The sequence below is a fragment of the Crotalus tigris genome, unplaced genomic scaffold (assembly GCF_016545835.1).
Source record: "Crotalus tigris isolate CLP2741 ecotype Arizona unplaced genomic scaffold, ASM1654583v1 scf7180000024301.445443, whole genome shotgun sequence".
NCBI lineage: Eukaryota > Metazoa > Chordata > Lepidosauria > Squamata > Viperidae > Crotalus > Crotalus tigris.
In genome coordinates, this window is record NW_024100473.1 from 71,057 (window position 1) to 91,684 (window position 20,628).

Here is a 20,628-nt window from a genome sequence, read left to right on the forward strand (position 1 = left end):
TGGCACCCGGTGATTTATAAGTGGTTGGGGGTCACCACAACATGGGGAACTGTATTATGGGGTCACGGCATTAGAAAGGTTGAGAACCACTGATGTAGGGAAAGTATCAGAGAATTTTTGGATGAACATAATCACTTATTGAGGTCGTATACTAGCCACTTCCATTATTACAAGTATCACTTGGAAAGTTATTCAAATTATTATTCTATAAAACATTTTCTAATTAAAATCTAGAAAAAAAGCTTTAACCAAATTATCTTTCCCAATAAAAACAATGTTTTTAAATCACACTTTGTTGGCATGGAAATAACTGGGGCTGATATAAACTTTTTTTTTTTTTTTTTTGGAAATAACACTGATACATAGACATGCATAAGATTTATGGATCCATATGAATGTATATGGAATTGGAGTATATCATCACTACATTTAATTTTAAAAATGTAAAAATAAGGACAATTTATTCATATAGTGTAATTTGAATCAATAAATATTTTAGTGTGCTTAACATTTAAGCATACAAAAACCTGAAACAAATATTTAGAATCGGCTTTCGTAACCTAGTGCTCTGTATTACTACTAAGGAATTTTGAGGTGCTTCAACATATTTGTTGGGAGACACCAATACTGAAAATCAGTAATCAGGAAAAGGATATGGAACACTGCAAATACCACACAGCTTTGAACAGGGCTATTTTAATATATTCTGCCCTCTGCTTCCACAAGCAACTTGAACTGCATAATCTGGATATAACAGTAAGGTTCAAATATTGTCTCTGGTCATACATTTCCAGAATATATGATCGCTAAGTGATTCAATTATTAAGCGAGTTATCAAGTGACTGGACACCATTTTTACTGCAATTTTTAAGTAAATCACTGTGATTGTTAATCAAATCATGCAGTCATTAAGGGAATCCAGTTTCTCCCATTGACTTTGCTTATTGGAACCTGAGTGGAAAAGTCACAAATGCAGTCACGTGACTGCAGGATGCTGCAACTGTCATAAATGCCAGGTGCCCAAATTGTGATCACATCACTGCAGGGTGGTGCAACAGTCATAACTTGGAGGATGTGTCATAAGTCCCTTCTTTCAGCACCATTGTGATTCCAAACCATTGTTAAATGAATGATTGTAACTTGAGAATTTACCTGTATACGATTTACAAAAATCTGGGTCACTGCTAGATTACAGCATAGAGATACAAAAGTACAGAAACCACTCGCTTCTCGATGCCATCTAGTACTCATCCAGATACTTGCAGCTCAGTATTCATGGTTTCTTAGCTGCTACTACTAACAGAAACAATACTTCTAAATTCAGTATCATGTACAATGTTCACTAGAAATGTTGTCCATATGTATTAAAAATGTCCTTTTAAAAAAGCTACTTCTTAAATTTTTTGCCATCACTTTTTGCCAATATTTTAGTACAGTATTATCTTAATGTACACACTTCCCCCCAAAATCCAAACACCAAAATGAACACAAATGAATAATGAAAACAATAGAACGAAACTTTAAGCTAGGTGGATTTATTAATTAAAAGACTCTTCATGCCATCCATGGATCTTCTCTGCACTTCCCAAAGGAAGGTACATCTCATTTTGGGAAACATGTATTAAAACCATGTTTTGGGCCATATTTTTTGCCATTATATTCTATTTAATATATTCTTAAAACCGTCGAGGAGCTATTTTTTCTGTCTATCTATAAAATGAAAACTAATTTCATTTTCACTTCCTCTCTTTAAAAATAATTATACAAAAAAAAAGACAACCTGTTTAGTTCACCCTTGTTTTGTTCAAATGCTTCGGAGAAACTGTCTGCACAGTAAGAAACGTTACGACTACGATTCCCAGTATACTCAGAAAGCATGGCCCTTAAATAGATATTCTGGGAATTGTAGTTTCAGCTATTGGAACAAACATCGAGTTCAAGAAAACGATTATAAACCACCGGAACACACTTTCTCGATTTGGACGGCTTAAGAATCAGGCCACTCGGGAAGTGCGCAGTAGCCAATCAGATCGAAGAATTTCGGGACACCAAAAAAAAGCCGCAAGAACTTTTGCCTCAACCTATCGATTTTTACATCCGGGAGAGCCCCAGCCAATCAGAAAGACTCTGCCCATTTCCGCCAATTACAAATGAGATGTGCATTTGTTAACGAATTAAGGAACGGTAATTATATTCCTAGCCCTATCGGAACGAAGTCTGCTGCTGAGATAAATTAGAAGCTCCCGCCTCCCTTACTCAGTCAACTGTGAAGGGGGGAAGAGGAGGAGAAATAAAAAGGCAGGGTAACAGCTAACTGACAGTAACGCTGTCTACTCAAGGAAAGGACTTCCGCCACTATCAGTCCATGAATGTTTAAATAACGTGCCACTCAACCATCAGGCAAGGGATGGTTGCTATGGTCTGCCTAGGGACCGCCTCACCTGTTGCTAAGGGGCGTGGAAACGGATGTTGAGTTCGCCGGGGTCAGAGGCCGGCTGTGTTGATGTTGACACTAGGCCGGGCCCATAGATGGGCCATAGTAGACGCCGCTGTCAGGAGACCGCGAGGGGTCCGGAAGCTTTAGGTGCCAGCGGGAAAAGGCCCTTTCATCAGCGAAACTGGGTTGCTCGGGACGGCCGCTTCCCTCTCGGGCGCCTCCTGGGGGGATTGAATGCTTCGCTTCCTTCCGCCTCCCTGCTTTGCTGAGCGGAGTTGCCGTGGGACGGCCATACGTTGTGATTGAGCCTGTCATCCGGGCACTTTGCCTCCACCTTCCCTCTCCTTTCTGCCGTCCCTTTCCACTCCTCGCCCCCGACGTTGCCCTTGCTTCCCTCTGTCCCCCCCCTCCCCGAGCCCTCCTCATCCGGGTAACCTGCTCGTGGCTTAGCCCGTCTCATCCGGGCACCCGGCGGCGGTCGGCCCTCGGTGCGCGGCGGTCTTCGTCTGGCCGCCGCCACTGCCGGCTTGACACACGCGTCCTTCCGCGCGGCTCCTGCCCGGGGGTCTCGCCCCTCGGTGCTGCTGCTCCTCCTCCTTCTCCTCCCAGCCCCTTCCTGTCCCCTTCCCTCCCGTCCTCGCTTTGGCCATGACGATCCTGCCCAAGAAGAAGGCCTGCCCGGCTGCCGGAGACGGAGATAGGGACCAGCCCGGCTCGAGAGGGGGAGGCCCCGGCGGCCCAGGGGGCCCCGGCGGCGTAGGCGGCCCTGACTCCCGGGGCTGCTCCGGCGCCGATTCCCACCCGCGCGGCGTCGGCGTTGGGGGAGGCGTCGGACCCGGGGATCCGCATTCCGGGCGCGGCGGAGCCCGTCCCCGGGCTTCGCCTCCCCCGCCGCCGCCACGCTGGGGACTGCCCCCCGCCGGGTCCCCTCCGCCGCCTAATCCCGGAGTTGGAGCCGGGGGGGACGGGCCCGGCCTCGGCCTACTCGACCCCGGGGTGGCCGAATCGCGGGGCGGAGTAGGCGGCGGTTGCTGCTCCGGGCCCGGCCACAGCAAACGGCGACGGCAGGGGGGGCCTGGCGGCGGGCTAGGGCTCGGCGGGGCGGCGGGGCCTGGGGGAGGGGGAGGCAATAGTCCCGAGGAAGATGAGGTCGGCGCCGGCTACAACAGCGAAGATGAGTACGAGACGGCGGCAGCCCGCATCGAGAGCATGGACCCGGCCACCGTCGAGCAGGTACCCCTCTAGTTAAAGGAACCGAAAATCGAGAAGGGAGGCCTCTGGAGGGGCATGGAAGAACGGAGGGCATCGGACTCGAGTCCGCCACCTTTGGTGTGATAGCCAAAGGAGGGACTTGGCTCAACTCTGGACTATAAGACAATAATGGTTTACTCCCCCCCCCCCCGTGGTTAGAAATGGCCAGCCGAGGTGAGGATAAAAGCACACCGGCTGGGCTACCAAATTGCTGCCCCTGTGGAATTGCTGATGAGTTTACCCCGTAATGCACAACTTTCCTGACAATCCTACAACTGCCACTGAACGTGTATGAACTGGCTACTATGCCTCTTTTCTATTGGAAAAAAGTTCTGCCAGCTTTAATTTTTAGTTTGTTTGCCAGTGGCAATAAGGTGTGAAAATTCAGTGCGTTGGTAGTAGCATTGTGTCTGAAATAATTGCTTAAATTGTCAAGAGTGTATCATACAGAAATAGCCTTTCCATATCATGATGTAGGTATTTGCCATTTTTATTTAGGAAAGGAGTTGGTTCAAAATAGGATGGGGGGGGGGGCTATTGTAGTAAGGTGTTATTGTATGCAGTAATCCTAAAAGGAAGGGGAACAATAATTGAGGACATGGATATGAAAATGAACCTCGCTTAATCTGCTTAGCTAATAGTGACCATGACTTTGACAACCGTGGAATATGAAATTATATAATGTGAGGCAAAGGAGAATGGGGGGTACTGATGGATCCTTTGGGTTCAAACTTGTGAAGAAGAGGGGAGGCTGTCCACTGGAGTGCTATGTCCTGTTTGGGAATAAAAGGTAAACAGTCTCCATATGAGGAGAAAACTTTCTTCCACAGATTCCAGTTTATTTTTTTGATAGGGGAAATAATGATATTCTATCTCTTGTTCCTTTTTTGCCTGCCAAAACATTTTCCCCCAAAGCTTCATGAATAGAAGGTTTTGGTTGTCTCACTTTCCCCCCTGCCAAATTAGTTAAGCTATTTGATTGATGGTTAACTATTATTTTTACACATTTATGAAATCACAACTAGGGTATCACATCAATTGATTATACATGCTGAGGATAAAATAAATTGGGGCATGATTTTAACACTAGTGATGGGCAAAAAAGGAACAAGAGCTCCACTGTAATCAGAAAAAAGACACGTTTGTTTTATGTTTGTTTTAGGTTGAGAAAGTATCATAGCTGTAGAAATCAGTGAAAATAATGATATATTTTTTTCTGTAGTTTTGGAGGAGTTGCAATTATAGGTCCCCATGCTTGATTATTACTGATTCATCGGTGATTACAGTTTTGTATTTGGCAACTACCTAACAACGTGGGGGATACATGTACAAGAAAGAGTTTGCCTATTGTGAATTGGAGAGACTGAGTAAAAGTATGTTAGAAGAAAAACTAACTGTTGGGGTTACAGGTCCAACAAGCATGTTATTCAGAAGTTAGATTCCAGCATTTATATACCTGTACTGTATGTATGGCTATATAACATTGTTTGGGTTTCAGTTATGTCTAATTGTGAAACCCAAAACATTTGTTTTTAAATAAGCTGTCCTTCAGGGCTGGGTAATGTGAATTTTTTCAAGTAGAAATATTTAATTGAATTTAAAATGTAATGTATGGTTAGTAAGCTTTAAGCCCTTCCATTTTAAGAATAAACAGATGTCTTTTTGGTCCATTGATTGCCCCTATGGTCTTCTCAATACGGCTATTCCTAAGCATATGTCAGACTTCTCAGGTAAACCAGACAGGACACATGATCAGTTGAGCTAATTCTGCTTTATTGTAAGGTTATAGTAACAGAATCTTGCAAGTCTTAAAGTACAAATCTCCTGCTGTCTCCTTTACAGTCTGAGAAGAGGTTAGGGAGGGTTCTGAGCTTCTTTTTCTACCGTTATGCAGCTATGGGCTATGTCCTCTCTTATCTGACCATTTTCTAGGCAGCATCTCCCCACTCATCCCCCACTCAAGGTGTTTCTCACGTAGCACTTCAGCATGCTTAAGTTTTAACTTTCTTTACAATATACTGTCATTTCTTGACAGTAGGTCAGTGTGTTTTGCCACAGTACTAAAGAGTCTTTTTAGTACAGTTGCTATAAGCTAGATCTTATGGAACAAGTGGAAGAAGAGTTCTATTCTTCATGATTCAAATCCCTAGAGAACTAGAGAACTGTCAAAATTGTGAAATACAAGTCAGTTCTCTTCATCCCAGCATACCAGTGGAAGCTAATTTGGGTTAGGCACTACCAGAGTGACAAAATTCGTCATGTTTTTAGCGTAAAAAATTATACTTGCCTTTAAGTCTGCTGTAGGATCACTCCATATTGTACTGGATTATAGGCATTTTTTATCCTCCCATTTAGTAAAATTAAGCCATTTGAAGTTATTTCAGCTAAAGAGATAAGGGATGTTAATGTGGCAAAAAGGTAGCTGGAATATTCTATACTACCATCCTAGCCTTCTTTTAGATTTGATGTGAAATCTGGATGTCAAATGGTTGAAGCAGAACACTTGACTTCGAATTTAACTTAAGGTTCTGGCAGATGCACCAATTTAAATACATTGGAAAGACAAATTCCTTCTGCCATAGAAAAAAAAGGCAAAGCAGTTGTTTTAAACTATAGAACTGTGAATTTGAGTCCAGCATTTGAGGGAAAGTCTATTAAATGCAACAACAAAGCAAGTTGCTTTTGAAAATTGCCAAGCTTTGTGAACTGAAAAAGCCCATTAAATGTTTATATTGGTGTATCTAAAAGTTTGGGGCAAGTTAATTTGTCTATAATCACAAATTGTCAAATCAAAAAGCTCTTAGCTCATTTAAAAGGCTTCTGAATAGCAGTGCAATTCAATTAAGTTTTGGGACAGGTCAGCTCGATGCCCTGTTTGTAACTCTGTGGTTCTAATGTGCCAGATCCTAATTGGTGTACTATATTCTATTAAGATACACATGATTGGACTGTCAACAATAAGGAGAAGTAATACAGTCTGGGTTTGTGAGCAATGTGTTTTGGGGTTAGACCAGGCAGTTTGCCCTTTCTTCTAAAAAAGGGGAAAGGATATATTTTGGTAGAATTCATATTAGTCTATATCACTTGGAGTTTTCCATTGACTGGGTCTTCCTCTTTTGGAAAAAAAATGTTTGCGAGTATGAGATTGTTTCAGAGGCTTAGAAAGTTGTAACATCATACGTATTCCACTGAGGTGGAACATTAACATTTGGCAATTACATTATTTAATAAATAGACTCTGCAGTTTTGGGAAAAGAATTAAAACTCAGCAACTTTCTTCCATGTTGTAAGCCAGCTACAATGACTTGTGTTACCTTAATATTTTAACATAGGACCAGAAATTATGTTAATAAAACAACAGTTATTATGGAGCTCATTGAAGAAGACCTACATCAGTGATGGCGAACCTTTTAGAGACCGAGTGCCCAAAAGCTGCCTCGCCCCCGCTCTGCCCACCCGCCCTGCTCCACCCTCATCCCGCCCACCTTCAGGGCCATCCATAGCCCATCGCAGATCGCCCGGGCTTCTGCCCGCGCCCCTCAGCATCATCTGCTGCCCAGCTGACATGTGCTTGGCTGTGCTGCTCCGCGCGGGCCACATCCAGGGTGACTCTCCTCCAGGAGGGGCTGCTGGTGAGGACAGGGCTGTGATGGGAGGCAGGGTTGGGATGATGATGTGAGTGCCCACAGAGAGGGCTCCGAGTGCCGCCTCTGGCACTCGTGCCATAGGTTCGCCACCACTGACCTACATAATACAAGTTATTTCAGAGCATGCAGGGCAGCTCATCAGGCTAATAATCTATCTGAAATGTTCTAGGCATAGCAGGTAATTTTGGGAAAGATATAAAAAGAGTACATGTGCAGGTATGTTGAATATTCTTACTGAATGTTTTTGGGAGGTGGACATACTTTGAATCAGTGGTGGGATTCAGCCAGTTCGCACCACTTCAGCAGAACTGGTAGCTAATTTTTTGTTGCCCAGGCCCAGTATGGACTTCTGGAAGCGGCATCCCCACAGAGAACCGGTTATTCACATATTTGAATCCCACCACTGCTTTGAATGCTAGCGATGTGGAACTGTATTTTCACTGTCATTTTCAATCTATTCCTGTCAGAGTATTCTTAGGTGCTGAGCCTCAAGATACTTACTGAGGAGACAGCTATTTACTCTGAAGTGTCCTACTGTTATTGAATTCTTTTTCAAGATTATAGTAGATATGAGCCTTAATTGTATGTGCTGATCTCTGTATATCTGCTTACTTTGTTCCTCAGAAGTGAATTTGCAAATCTGAAGAGATGAATTTTTGCTTTAATTTTTCTACAGAAAGTATCTACTGTTGTGATTTCAAACCATCTACCTAAGCCGCCACGTTTGTTGGATTGTAACTCCCATCACTTTCACTCAATACCTTGGTCAAGGATTGTGTGAGTTATCTAAGAATACAGTTAGAGAGGCATGTATGGAGTAAAGTGAATGTAGTTTTGGCTTTTTGTTTGGTTTGGGCGGGGGTCTTGGAATCAGTATTGATTCTGGTGACTCCCTGGAAAGTCTCTGCAGTTTCCATGGCAAGATTTCAGAAGTGGTTTGCCATTGCCTCGTTCCTAGGGCTACGAGAGAGTCACAGGCCCAAAATCACCCAGCTGCTTTCGTGCCTATGGTAAGACTAGAACTAATGGTCTCCTGGTTTCTACCCTGATGCTTTAACCACTATACCAAAGTGGATCTAATTTTTGTTTAGGTCCACACTTCAAAATGTGCTACTAAGTAGCTCAGTGGGCTCCTTGACTAAATGAAGTTGGATTTCATATGTGCATGGTTCCCTATAAACAGTGCTTTTTTTCTTTTAAAAAAAAAAAGGTGCCGGAACTCACATAAGTCATACAACCCGCCTTGCCTACCCTACAAGGTTCCATCCAAAAAAGCTACCGGAACTCCATTCTGAGCGTTCTATGAGAAAAAAAGCCCTGCCTATAAGGATTGAGATTTGCACAGAAAAGGAGTTTGAACTATTTAGACACAGGTAATCCTCAACATAAAACCACAGTTGGGACAGGAATTTCTGTTGTAAGTCATTGTGATTGTAAATCCTTGTGATCATATGACCAGATCTGATTTTATAACCATTTTTACCATGGTCATAAGTCAAGCCACTTTGATTATAAGTGCAAATCCAGTTTAATGAGTGGTGTGCTTTGCTGAAAACTGCCAAAAAATGCTGCAAATTGTGAACATGTCACTGTAGGATATTACAATCAGTAGTAAATATGAGCTAGTTGTGAAATGCCCAGATTGTGATCATGTGACTGTGGGGGTAAGGTGATGGTTGTAAACTAGAATTTAGATCATAAATGATTTTTCCCCCAGAGGCTGTTATTAATTTGAACTGCCATTAAGCAAGTGGTCATAAGCCAAGGACTACCTGTAAAGCTACTGCATCATAATTACAGATAAATTAGGCCTTGAGCAAGGGTTGCATCTTATTCTAGGAACATTTGGCATGTGACATGCCATTGAAACATTCAAATCAATATTAGTAAGGTTGCTAAGAGTTCTCTTGGTTATGATCTATGATTTTGAATAGATAAAAAAAATGTCTTGTCCCTCACCAGTTAAGGATATGAGGAAAGGAAGATGTTCATTTTCATATTTTGCAAAGTGGCCAGGCAAATTATACTGTGTATGTGTGTGTGTGGTGCGTGCATGTGTGCATGCATTTTTTCAAGATGATTGTGATAGGGATATTACATACCTCTTAGAAATGATTGAAGGTCCCTCCCAATTTTGATGTGTATAACCATATTGGTTGTAGTCATGATCTCAGCTGGTTTCGTGGCACCCCCTCTAATTTCATATCCCAGTATATTTGTACATTTATTTCCTAACCTCAGTTTGAAAGTGAATTGGTAGATGAAGGACAAGGAAGATAGAAAAATGATAAATGATTTTTAATAATTGAAGTGATACATATGTGGCTTTTTTGTTGAATAGAAAGAATATGAAGAAGAATGTTACACTTGCATAGTTGACAGGTTGAGAATTACTGTTTCCTTGTCCTATAAATTAGTGATGGCTTGTTCATGTTGAGTTGGAATGGAGAACAGAAGTGCACCATGTGTGATGAAACTTGAAGTAAAGTAATCTTCCCTACAAAGTCAGGAACTATATAAAGTAAGGCCTTCTTTCTCTTGGTGCATGTTCATTTCAAGACACCAAAGGTTTATCTTTCTTTTTACATATCCCAAAGCGGAGTTATATAACAGTGATGGCGAACCTTTTAGAGACCGAGTGCCCAAACTGCAACCCAAAACCCACTTATTTATCGCTGGGTGCCAGGTGGACGTGGCCCGCTGAGTGGGCGTGGCTGTGGTAGTCATGGCAGGTTAGGTGGGTGTGGCCAAGGTGGGCATGATCAACTCAATGTTGATCGTGGGGAGGGACGCCTATGGGGGCCGGGCAGGGTTGGGGGAGATCCAGGGGGTCTCTGGGAGGTGGGGTGGTGGGCAGGAGGCTCATCCTGCAGGGTGAGGCGAGGCAAGGCGAGGCAGGGCGGGGGTGCCATTGTCCCAGGCAAGGTGAGACGGGCTGGGTTGGCTGCTGCCTGACACCATCGGCCCCTGCACACAGAGGCCAGTGAGCACATGGGTGCTGGGATACATCCGGCCATGTGGGACCTCGGCAAGTTAGTGGGCAGCTGGTTGAAGAGGGACAGTTGCCATCTCCAGGGCATGGTGCATGTGCCCACAGAGAGGGCTCTGAGTGCTGCCTCTGGCACGCGTGCCATAGGTTCGCCACCACTGTAATATAACCTTTATATATTTTGGCATTATCTGCTAAATAAAATGGAATTTCCTGCAGATGTTAAGTAGGCAGGAAGGTGAAAGATAATGTAATTTTCTTTTTTATGCATAGCACAGAAATATAGCCAAGTTGTTACATGAGAAGCAGAATACTCCATGTCTTTTCTACTGCTCTGTAGGGAATAGTGTATCTGCAGAATGGTGAATTTTGTGGAATAGCAAGTCTGGATATGTTGTTGACGTATCTTCAAGTTTCTATAGCCCGAGTCAACCTTGTAAGTGTCTGGATTGCAACAATCATAACTCACTTGCTCGTCCAGCTATTGCTGAGCAATCTGGGAATTAGAGTCATCCTATATGTGATATAATCAGGCTGCAGTATGTACCCATTTCTTACAATAATTACAGTGCATTTTCTTTTTATATTTATATGCTCTGCATCCTAATGTGCCAGATTGCCTAGAAAAGTTTCTAATGAACATAAGCATCATAATGTTCCTGCTGTATCCAGTGAAAAGTATACATTCTTTTAAAGCCTGTTAAGTCTAAATGATCACATTAGGTTGGTACCTGGTAAGACAGGTGGTCCTCAACGTACGGCCACAATTGAGCCCCAAATTTATGAGAAATTTGTTAAATGAGTTTTGTCCCATTTTATGATTTTCCGTGCCACATTCGTTAAATGAATCATTGCAGTTGTTAATAATGAGGTTGTTAAGTGAATCTGGCTTCTCCATTTGACTTTGCTTGACAGAAGGTCAAAAGGTGATCACATGACCCCAGGATACGGCAACCATCATAAATATGAACCAGTTGTCAAGCATCCAAATGTAAATCACATGACCATGGGGATGCTGCAATGATCGTAAGTGTGAAAAATAGTCATGTCAGTGCGGTCTTAACTTTGAATGGTCACTAAACGAACTGTTGTAAGCCAAGGACTACCTGTAGTAGAATTCATTAGAGATCTTCCTGCATAGAAGCCTAAGGAATCTTCACAGGATAATGAAAAACATATTGGGTTCCCCCCGCCCCCCGTTTTTTCCCTTTCAGTGATAAAGACTTGACTGCTAAATTGGCAGGAGAGCCACGCAATATATAATCCACATGCAGTGTGCAGCCTGCTAAGCTGCATCTTTTAGTATCCAATTCCCTTTCCATCTTATCCTGCAAGACAAGCGTGGCAGTTATGAAATGGGCTCTGTCAGTTTGTCACAGCTTAAGGTTCATTTTGCACATGGCTCCTTCACTCCCTTCTGTGAGGCGAGGTCGGGCAATAGCTCCCATCTTCAGTCACTAAGCACTCTCATTTTGCCATGCTGGTAAATGGGATAGAGTCACACAAACCCCTCAAGGACACTAATTGGAGAAGCCAGCTCTGTATTATCTTTGATAAGTATTAATTGATGGTGAGAATGCAGTTTGAAAAGTAGCCAAAGAAGGAAGTTTTGCACCCAAACATAGGACTTGAAGCATCCACAGTTTCTTTTCTGTCTGGGGGTATATCCCTTTTTGTTTATTGTTGATCTTTGTCTCCAAGGAACACAGTTGGAGTAGGCCTAAACCTCTAGTAACAAAACAAGTACGAATTTGAAAAAAAATTGTTTTCAATCTACCTTCAGATATTAAGCTTTTAAGTAACCACTAATTTGTTGTTTTGAATTTTCAGTATTCCTTGTTAATACAGGATTCATTAATTAGTCATCTGCTTTATGCTCTTCTTATAATTCTTGTAGCAAAAAACATTCTGTTGGACTAGAGACGGCTTTTTGGTTTTCAGACAATTGTTCCATGACTGAATATATTTACAAGATTATGGAGTAAAGCCAGAACTAAAGGGAAAAGGAACAGCAGTAGAGGTTTCTAGAGGAACTATCACCTAGTCTTCCTTATGTCTCTAATCTAGTGCCCTGACTCTACAAATATTCTCTTTCCCTAATCTGTTCAAATTCAGAATTACTGGGGCTGATAGGGAATAGTGAAAAAGTGGAATTGCTAACAAAGGCAATAGAAAATCTTGATTACTTAAAAATCTAGTTCTCACTGTTGCCAGTAGATGGCAGTGAAACTATTTGACTCAAAGACAAAAGGCTCAATACATTTGAAGTAGCATTCTTTTGAATTACCATTAATATATTTTTAAAAAAATTAATTGGGTGCCGTCATGTTGGTGTCAGTTTTTAATGACTAAAATCTTTACTAGATTACTGGAAGACTGTATGCAGTGGGTCATTAAGTGATCATTTCTTGAACAAAGTAATGTACCTATTCAATATACATAGATCTCAATTAGTACAGTTAATGAATCCCACAGAATGGTTGCATTATTCAAATGTACAATATTCAAAGTGATATTTCTATGAAAAATAGGGTAATTGGCTCCAGAATGAAACATAAATATTTATATGTTAATAAAACACTATAAGAGAGGATAAACTTATATGCAAAGTATATTTGCTGTCTCCTGTATTCTGCAGGTACATTAAACACAAGTTGCTATCACTTCATAATTTGCCATAAATCAAGTATTGCACTATTCAAACTCACATTAATTGAAACTTTACCTCAGACATGTCAAACTCGAGACATCACGTGACGTTGCGAGACGTATAGGGACTATTTTGCCATTGCCAGCAATGGGGTGGGCACGGCTCCAGTATGATGAAACTGGCCCGCGGGCCGGCAGTTTGACACCGCTGCCTTACCTGTATTCTTGAAGCAATGTTATGATATAAAACTGTGGAATTTACTTCAAAATGTGTTTATCTCTAGGAGAGAGGAAAGGATTAGTTAATTAGAATGTGAAGATGGTGCTTTTATTTCTTTTTTTTTTCTTTTGAAAAAAGCAAATTGCTAATCCTCCTACAGGTGGCAGAATTGGATATATATATATGGGTAGGAGAATGCAGAAAACAGAATTGTACAACCAGGCATAACATTAAGTGCTGTTCTTAAAGCTCTGGGTATTTGCAAAAAACATGGGTGTTGTACCAAAATGAGCTTGTAATCATGAATCCTCTGGAGAGGTGCCTTGTCCTTGTATGAGCTCCTTAGCTGTTATCTTTCTGTTTCATTACCTCTGGCATTCTCTGTACAACAATCATGGAAGTTGAAGAGCTTTAATTTGACTTTTGAATATGGGAATTGTGCTTACTGGGTTCAGTCTAAGAAGCTGGGCTGACTATAAAGCCTTAACTGGCTTAGGATCAGTGAAGGGATTACTCCCACAAACCTGACAATCTATCAAGATTTGTAGGAAGAATCCCATCCTGTTGACAGTCCATCTTTCCGCCACATAGGAAAAAGCCTTTTCCTCTATTGCTCCCAGAAAAAGGAGCACTTCCTTAGGAGTTGTGCTTGCCCCGTACTCTCTTGGATTAAAAATAAAATAAATCCCTGAAGACATTTCTGATCACGTTTTTAATTAATTGCATGCAATACAAATGTTACGGTTAATTTATGTTTTTGCACTCTGTTTCAATTTTAAAATGTTGTCAGCTGCCTTACATACTTAGAAGTAAGGCAGAGTATAAAACAGATATATAAATAAAATGGTGCATGTTTCGATCAGTGCCAATCCTATATAATACTATTTTTGGTTACAGCACAATTTGGAATTAACTGGGGGCATTAACCCAGGGTTAATTGCTTGGTGTGGGCGGCCTCTAGTGGGCATCGGAGTTACTTCATGCACGTGGATAATCTTTCTTCTCCAACGTGGCTTTTCCACCTGGTCCCTCTTTTTATAAGTAATCATGGGTAGAACAGGAGAGAAAGTTGGTTATGTTGCCCTCCCTCGTTTGTGGGATGGGGATGCTGTCTAACTTGCTGACATCTGCACCTCCTGTCACCAGCAGGAACACAGGTTCGAGAAGGCGCTGAGAGAGAAGAAAGGGTTCATCATAAAACAGATGAAGGAAGATGGGGCCTGCTTGTTCCGGGCTGTGGGTAAGTCCTGCCTGCTCGTGGGATCTACACCTTAGAGAGCTTGGAGAGCAGGCAGCACTCAAGCTGAAATGAATCTTCTTCCCTCGGTTTTTTAAGACACATATAACCTCAGGTCAAATATTTACACTTGTGTTAGTTACAGTATTTCAGATCCAGTGTTAGGTTTCAGTATTGTAGATTTGATCATTAACATGGTCACTCACATTTAACACTTGACAACTGATACCGGTATTAGGCTGCTTGCAGCCAGGATTTAAAAATCCAAATGTCCAATACCCTATTGAAAATGGGATCCAATTATTGGCGTATTAGAAGTAAGGCGATCATTTTGATTTTTTTTTTGTCTGCCCCATTGTTGCCACGTTTTCACCTTTAACCTCATTGGTTCCTTTTCATTTTGGTCCCTAATGCAGCTTACTTAATTTGGTAGTCAACTTGAGATGAAGGTAACCTTTTAACCTGAGCCAGAGACCTAGTAGTGGGATGAGATAGAGTCAAATACTTGGGCAAGTTCAGACTTCCATTATTTCCTCTGAGCTGGAACTGTTAGTAGCGTTTAACTTTTGCTGAGGAAAAGCAATCCATATATATTTTATTATTTTGTTAGCTGAAAACCATTTTGGTATTCAATACCTGTTGTTGGTTATCTATGTAGACATAGATAGGTAGACATACTTTGTTCAGTATGTGGCAAAACATTCTGTGCTAACATCGGTCTTATTAGCCACCTACGGACACATCGTTGATGGCCCATAACCCACAAGATGTCAAGGTCTTCATCGAAATCGATGGATGAACAACTACTGGTTATCTAATTGATGTTTGTGGAATAAATCTGTTGCCATGTATATACTAGCAATGGAAAACCTCTGTACCATTAGGTCTTTTCTTTTCTCCAAAATAGAAAGCCCATTTAGTTGGGAATGCCTCCTGGTTGACTGCCTTATAAATCAGGAAATAGGAATATTGGCAATGGAGTTGTTGCTTGAAGACACTAAGCCTTTAGAACAGGGGTGTCAAACTGCCGGCTGCATCATAGCGAAACCGTGCCTACCCCATTGTGCAATGGCAAAAAAGTCACGATACGATGCGACACGTCACATGACATTGTGAGTTTGACACCCCTGCTTTAGAGAATATTATATTCTACTCCCTGGTGGGTATTGCAAACTTGAAACAAAACTTTTGTGTCTGCTCTCCTGCAGTCCTGAAGAGGTGGGATGAAAAGGTCTGGCCATGTTTGCAGGTTTAAGGAGCAAATGAATGTCAATTGGTCCATTATCTTGATAATTGTATTGCTTTAAGCATGATTAATATGCAAAGAGGAGACATTGACTTGCTGAAGGATTTTTACATGACATTAATAAGATGTTGTCATTATTATGCATTATTTAAAAAGAGTAATATTTATGAAGTACAAGCCTGGGTTTATTATGGTTACAATCATCCCAATGAAGTTTGAGTTATTTTACTCTTTATGAGAAAAAGCTTTTTTTATAGACAAGCAACCTATAAGATATAACTGAAATCTACTAAGTTCTTGTTCTGTCCATCCAACTCGGTTGATCTGATATTTCTTTCTCAAACTGAGTATATCTCCAAAACTTTTTATTTTATTCATCAAATTAATTTGCCACCCATTTCACAGTTCAGGCAAAATTTAACATCTTCGTTTTCCTCCTTAGCTGTCCTCAAATTGAATCTTTTATTTTTTAATCTATCCGTACTTGTATTTACTTGATTGGCTAGAATTCTTAACTCAGAAATTCTACTCTCACTTGTTCACAATCATGCAAGTTTTCCGTGGATAGAATAGTGAAATCAAGTTCATTGTCATCTGCAGACAGAAACCTTGATTAATAATCTTGTAACTTCAGGTTTGCATTGCTTCTGCCCTAATCACTCTCTATACTTTTATAATTCTTATAATGCAGTGCCTTTTTGTAAATCCTTAAAGGTCTCCTGTCTGCATGTCATATCATGTGTGTTCCTTTATCTTCTGTGACTTTCCTCTGTATCCTTATCTGCAATATACCTTTGTCCTTTTGAGATAAGAAACATTTGATCAATAATCTGGATGTACTCAGTCAGACTTCCTCTTTCAGCCCCAGCTTACGATGCCTTCGGCATAGCAGTGACACTTTAAAAGATTGCAGCTTTTCAAATGTGCTTGTGATTTATTTGGGGGGGGGGGGGAGAGGCATGGTTATACCTAGGTAAGGAAGAGCCAATCTCCCACCCACTCCCTTCATATGCTATGACACTTCTGTTCCTGCAGTACAGTTGTTCTGAATGGATACTTTCTTAAGGCTAAATGTTGAGTAGTGAAGCAAAGTTTCGCTAGGGAGGAAAGGGGATGCAAAACGTCAGAAGGAGGAAAGAATGATTATGAAAGAACTCCATGTATACCTGCTGATTATATCTGGCTTTGAGCATATTTCCTGCAGGAAAAAAATCTGCACTTTGGCTGGAAAAGACTTCTCATGTCTAACTCTGCTTCTGTTGGCAGAGTTTTATTTATTGTTTGTGGGATGTTGTGGAATCCTACAATCATGTATGATAATACTATTTTCTAAAGGATTGTTGTAAATTAGATAGGCAAACAAGAGAGAAGAATGCTTAGGGGGGAAAAAGTAAGACTTAAGACTGAAAAGCACGTGTTGATTTCAGTTCCATGGGCTTTTGCTTAGTTACAGTAAAGTACAGATAGTTTTTGCTTAATGACATTAATTAGGACGGGCAACTCCCATCACTGAGGGATGCGATCATAAAGTACAAGATCACATGACTGCACTGACTTATGACAGCAGTTGCAGTAGTGCTTAGTTGCTGTCATTAACTGAATCCAACATGATCATTAGGTGTCACATCACAAGATCACCATTTGCGACCATCTGCTGGCTTCCCCATTAACTTTGCTTGTCAGAAGTTGGTGGTGAAGGTCGCAAACAGTGATTACATGATAGTGGGAACATGCGACAGCCATAACTATGAGGACTAGTTGTAAGTTTCCTTGTTCAGTGCTGTTGTAACTTTGAACATGGTTCAAAGTTCAAGTGATTGTTAAATGAGGGTTATCTGTATTAGCTAGGACTAGGAAATGATCCAAACCCTTCCCAAAATAATGAGATTTGAGGAGGTTCTTAACCTCTTTTCTTTATCAAATTGCAGCCATGTGATAAAGGTCAGTGGTGTTTCATTATTGGGACTGGACAAGAGAATAGTAGAGATGGATAAGTGTTGGAAAAGAAGAGCTGAGAGAAAGTCAAAAGTTTTGAAAGTGAGGAAAAGAACTTTGTGCAAGGTTAGGGATTGGATAATAAGTCAGGGAAAAGTTTTAGGAAATAATAATAATAATAAAGTTGGAAGGGACCTTGGAGGTCATCGAGTCCAACCCCCTGCTCAGGCAGGAACCCTACACCATTTCGGACAAATGACTGTCCAGTCTCTTCTTAAAAACTTCCAGTGTTGGAGCATCCACCGCTTCTGGAGGCAGGTTGTTTCATTGGTTAATTATTCTAACTGTCAGGAAGTTTCTCCTTAGTTCTAAGTTGCTTCTCTACTTGATTAGTTTCCATCCGTTGCTTCTTGTCCTGCCTTCAGGTGCCTTGGAGAATAGCTTGACTTCCTCTTCTTTGGGGCAGCCCCTGAGATATTGGAACACTGCTATCATGTCCCCCCTCATCCTTCTCTTAGTTAAACTAGACATACCCAATTCCAGCAACCGTTCCTTGTAAGTTTTAGCCTCCAGTCCCCCAATCATCTTTGTTGCTCTTCTCTGTACTCTTTCTAGAGCAGTGGTTCTCAACCTGTGGGTCGGGACCCCATTTGGGGTCGAACAACCATTTCACGGGGGTCACCAAACAATGCAGTCCGCCATTTTTTTCCCCTTTTCCTTAGCTGTGCTACTCCCTTTTATTCTATTGGCTTTTGAAAGCCAATAGAATAGACTCTCTTGAATAGATTCTAATTCTATTGGCTTTCCAAAGCCAATAGGAATTGTCCAGGCTGTCTCTGCCCTGCTGAGCCCGCCAAAAGTCCCATTCTGCAAACGGTGCTGCACCAGTTGAGTAGTCCTCGACTTATGACCGGTTGGGGTCGCGGCATTAAAAAGGTTGAGAACCACTGTTCTAGAGTCTCAGCATCTTTTTTACATCGTAGTGACCAAAACTGGATGCAGTGTTCCAAGTGTGGCCTTGCTAAGGCATTGTAAAGTGGTATTAATACTTCACGTGATCTTGATTCTATCCCTCTGTTAATGCAGCCCAGCACTGTGTTGGCTTTTTTGGCAGCTGCAGCACATTGCTGGCTCATATTTAAGTGATTGTCCACTAGGACTCCGAGATCCCTCTCACAGTTACTACTATTGAACAAGGTACCCCCTATACTATACCTGTACATTTGGTTTTTCTTGCCTAAATGTAGAACCTTACTTTTTTCACCATTGAATTTCATTTTGTTAGATAGCGCCCAGTGTTCAAGTCTGTCCAGGTCCTCCTGTATCTTAAGCCTGTCTTCTGGAGTGTTGGCTATTCCTGCCAGCTTGGTGTCATCCGCAAATTTGATGAGTTCCCCATCTATCCCCGTCCAAATCATTGATGAAGATGTTGAAGAGCACTGGGCCTAGAACAGAGCCCTGGGGCACCCCACTACACACTTCCCTCCATGTAGATGCAGTTCCATTGAGGACCACACGCTGAGTACGGCCGGTCAGCCAGCTACGAATCCATCTGGTGGTGATGCTGTCTAACCCACATTTTTCTATCTTATCGAGTAGTAAGTTGTGATCTACTTTATCAAATGCCTTACTGAAGTCCAAGTAAATTATATCCACAGCATTCTTCTGATCCACTAATTTTGTTACTTGGTCAAAGAATGCAATAAGGTTTGTCTGGCATGATCTGTTTTTGACAAACCCATGTTGGCTTTTAATAATGACTTTGTTTGCCTGTAGGTGTTCGCTGATTCGTTATTTGATTATCTTTTCCAGAATCTTCCCATGTATTGAGGTCAGGCTGATAGGTCTGTAATTTCCTGGATCCATTTTTTTTTTCCTTTTTTGAAGATGGGAACGACATCAGCTCTATTTTCCAGTCCTCTGGTAGTTCCCCAGTGCTCCAAGATCTTTGAAAAATATAGTTCAGTGGTTCTGAGATCACATCTGCCAGTTCCTTGAAAACCTTGGGGTGTAGTCCATCTGGTCCTGGTGATTTGAACTCGTCTAGGCTGGACAGGTACTCACTTATCATTTTCTTGCCTATCTTAACTTGTGTTTCTATACTGTTTTTTATGGCACTATTTTTGATAGGTTGGTCTGTTTTTTCCCTTTGTGTAAAGACAGATGCAAAAAACAAGTTAAATAGTTCTGCTTTCTTCCTATTGCTAGTCACCTTCTTACCACTTTCACCCACTAATGGACCAATCGTTTCCTTCACTTTTTTCTTGTTTTTTACATGTTGAAAGAAGCTTTTTTTTGGTTATTTTTGACTTTGGTCGCAAGCCTTAGGTCATTTTGAGCCTTGGCTTTCCTCACTTCATCTTGCAGGCTCGGGCTATTTGTTGATATTCTAATTTAGTTATGTGCCCTTCTTTCCAGTTTCTATACTTGTCCTTTTTATCTTTCAATTTGTCAGAGAGTTCTTTATGCAGCGATGCTGGTTTCTTTTGAGAGCTGTTATTTTTCCTCTTTGTTGGTATTGAGCTAGACTGGGCTTCTATTATCTTGCTTTTCAAAATTTCCCAAGCTTCTTGTGTTGTTTTCTCCTGGAGGATTCTCATCCATGGAATCCTTCCCAAGCCCTCTCTAAGTTTATTGAAATTAGCTTTCTTGAAGTCCAAGACTCTAGTTTGACTGTGTTCTATTGCTTGTGCTTCCATAATGTTGAATTCCAATATTGCATGATCATTACCTCCCAAGGTTCCTGTGGCTTCAACACCTTATATCATTTCATCTCTGTTAGTGAGAATTAGATCCCAAATGGCTAATTCCTAACTGCCTTCAGCAGCTGAGTATTGGGTGGATATGATGGTGACTCAATAAAAAGCCAGGGGAAAAAGCCAAAAGGTGTCCAGGTCCAACAGAACATTTTGCTGGATGGAGAAGTGGCTCACCTTATTTTTATAATGTTGCAAGACAAATAAATAGAATGTCAAAGGGGGAAAAAATCATTTGTATCTGATATTGGTTGTCCTTAT

The 20,628-nt window shown here is 41.4% G+C and overlaps 1 protein-coding gene across 3 annotated transcripts in view; it reads left to right on the plus strand.

The window, feature by feature from the left end:
• The first annotated feature begins 2,937 nt into the window (after positions 1-2,937).
• The window catches only part of OTUD5 (OTU deubiquitinase 5), a 58,238-nt gene continuing 40,547 nt past the window's right edge, over positions 2,938-20,628 (plus strand). For 2 of the 3 annotated variants that reach the window (XM_039324436.1, XM_039324438.1), the window contains exons 1-2: positions 2,938-3,670; positions 14,340-14,433. In XM_039324436.1, coding sequence (XP_039180370.1) covers positions 3,086-3,670; positions 14,340-14,433 — 679 coding nt within the window. In that variant the 5' untranslated portion in view covers positions 2,938-3,085. The remainder of the gene's footprint in view (positions 3,671-14,339; positions 14,434-20,628) is intronic. The other variant, XM_039324437.1, reaches the window with a different exon arrangement.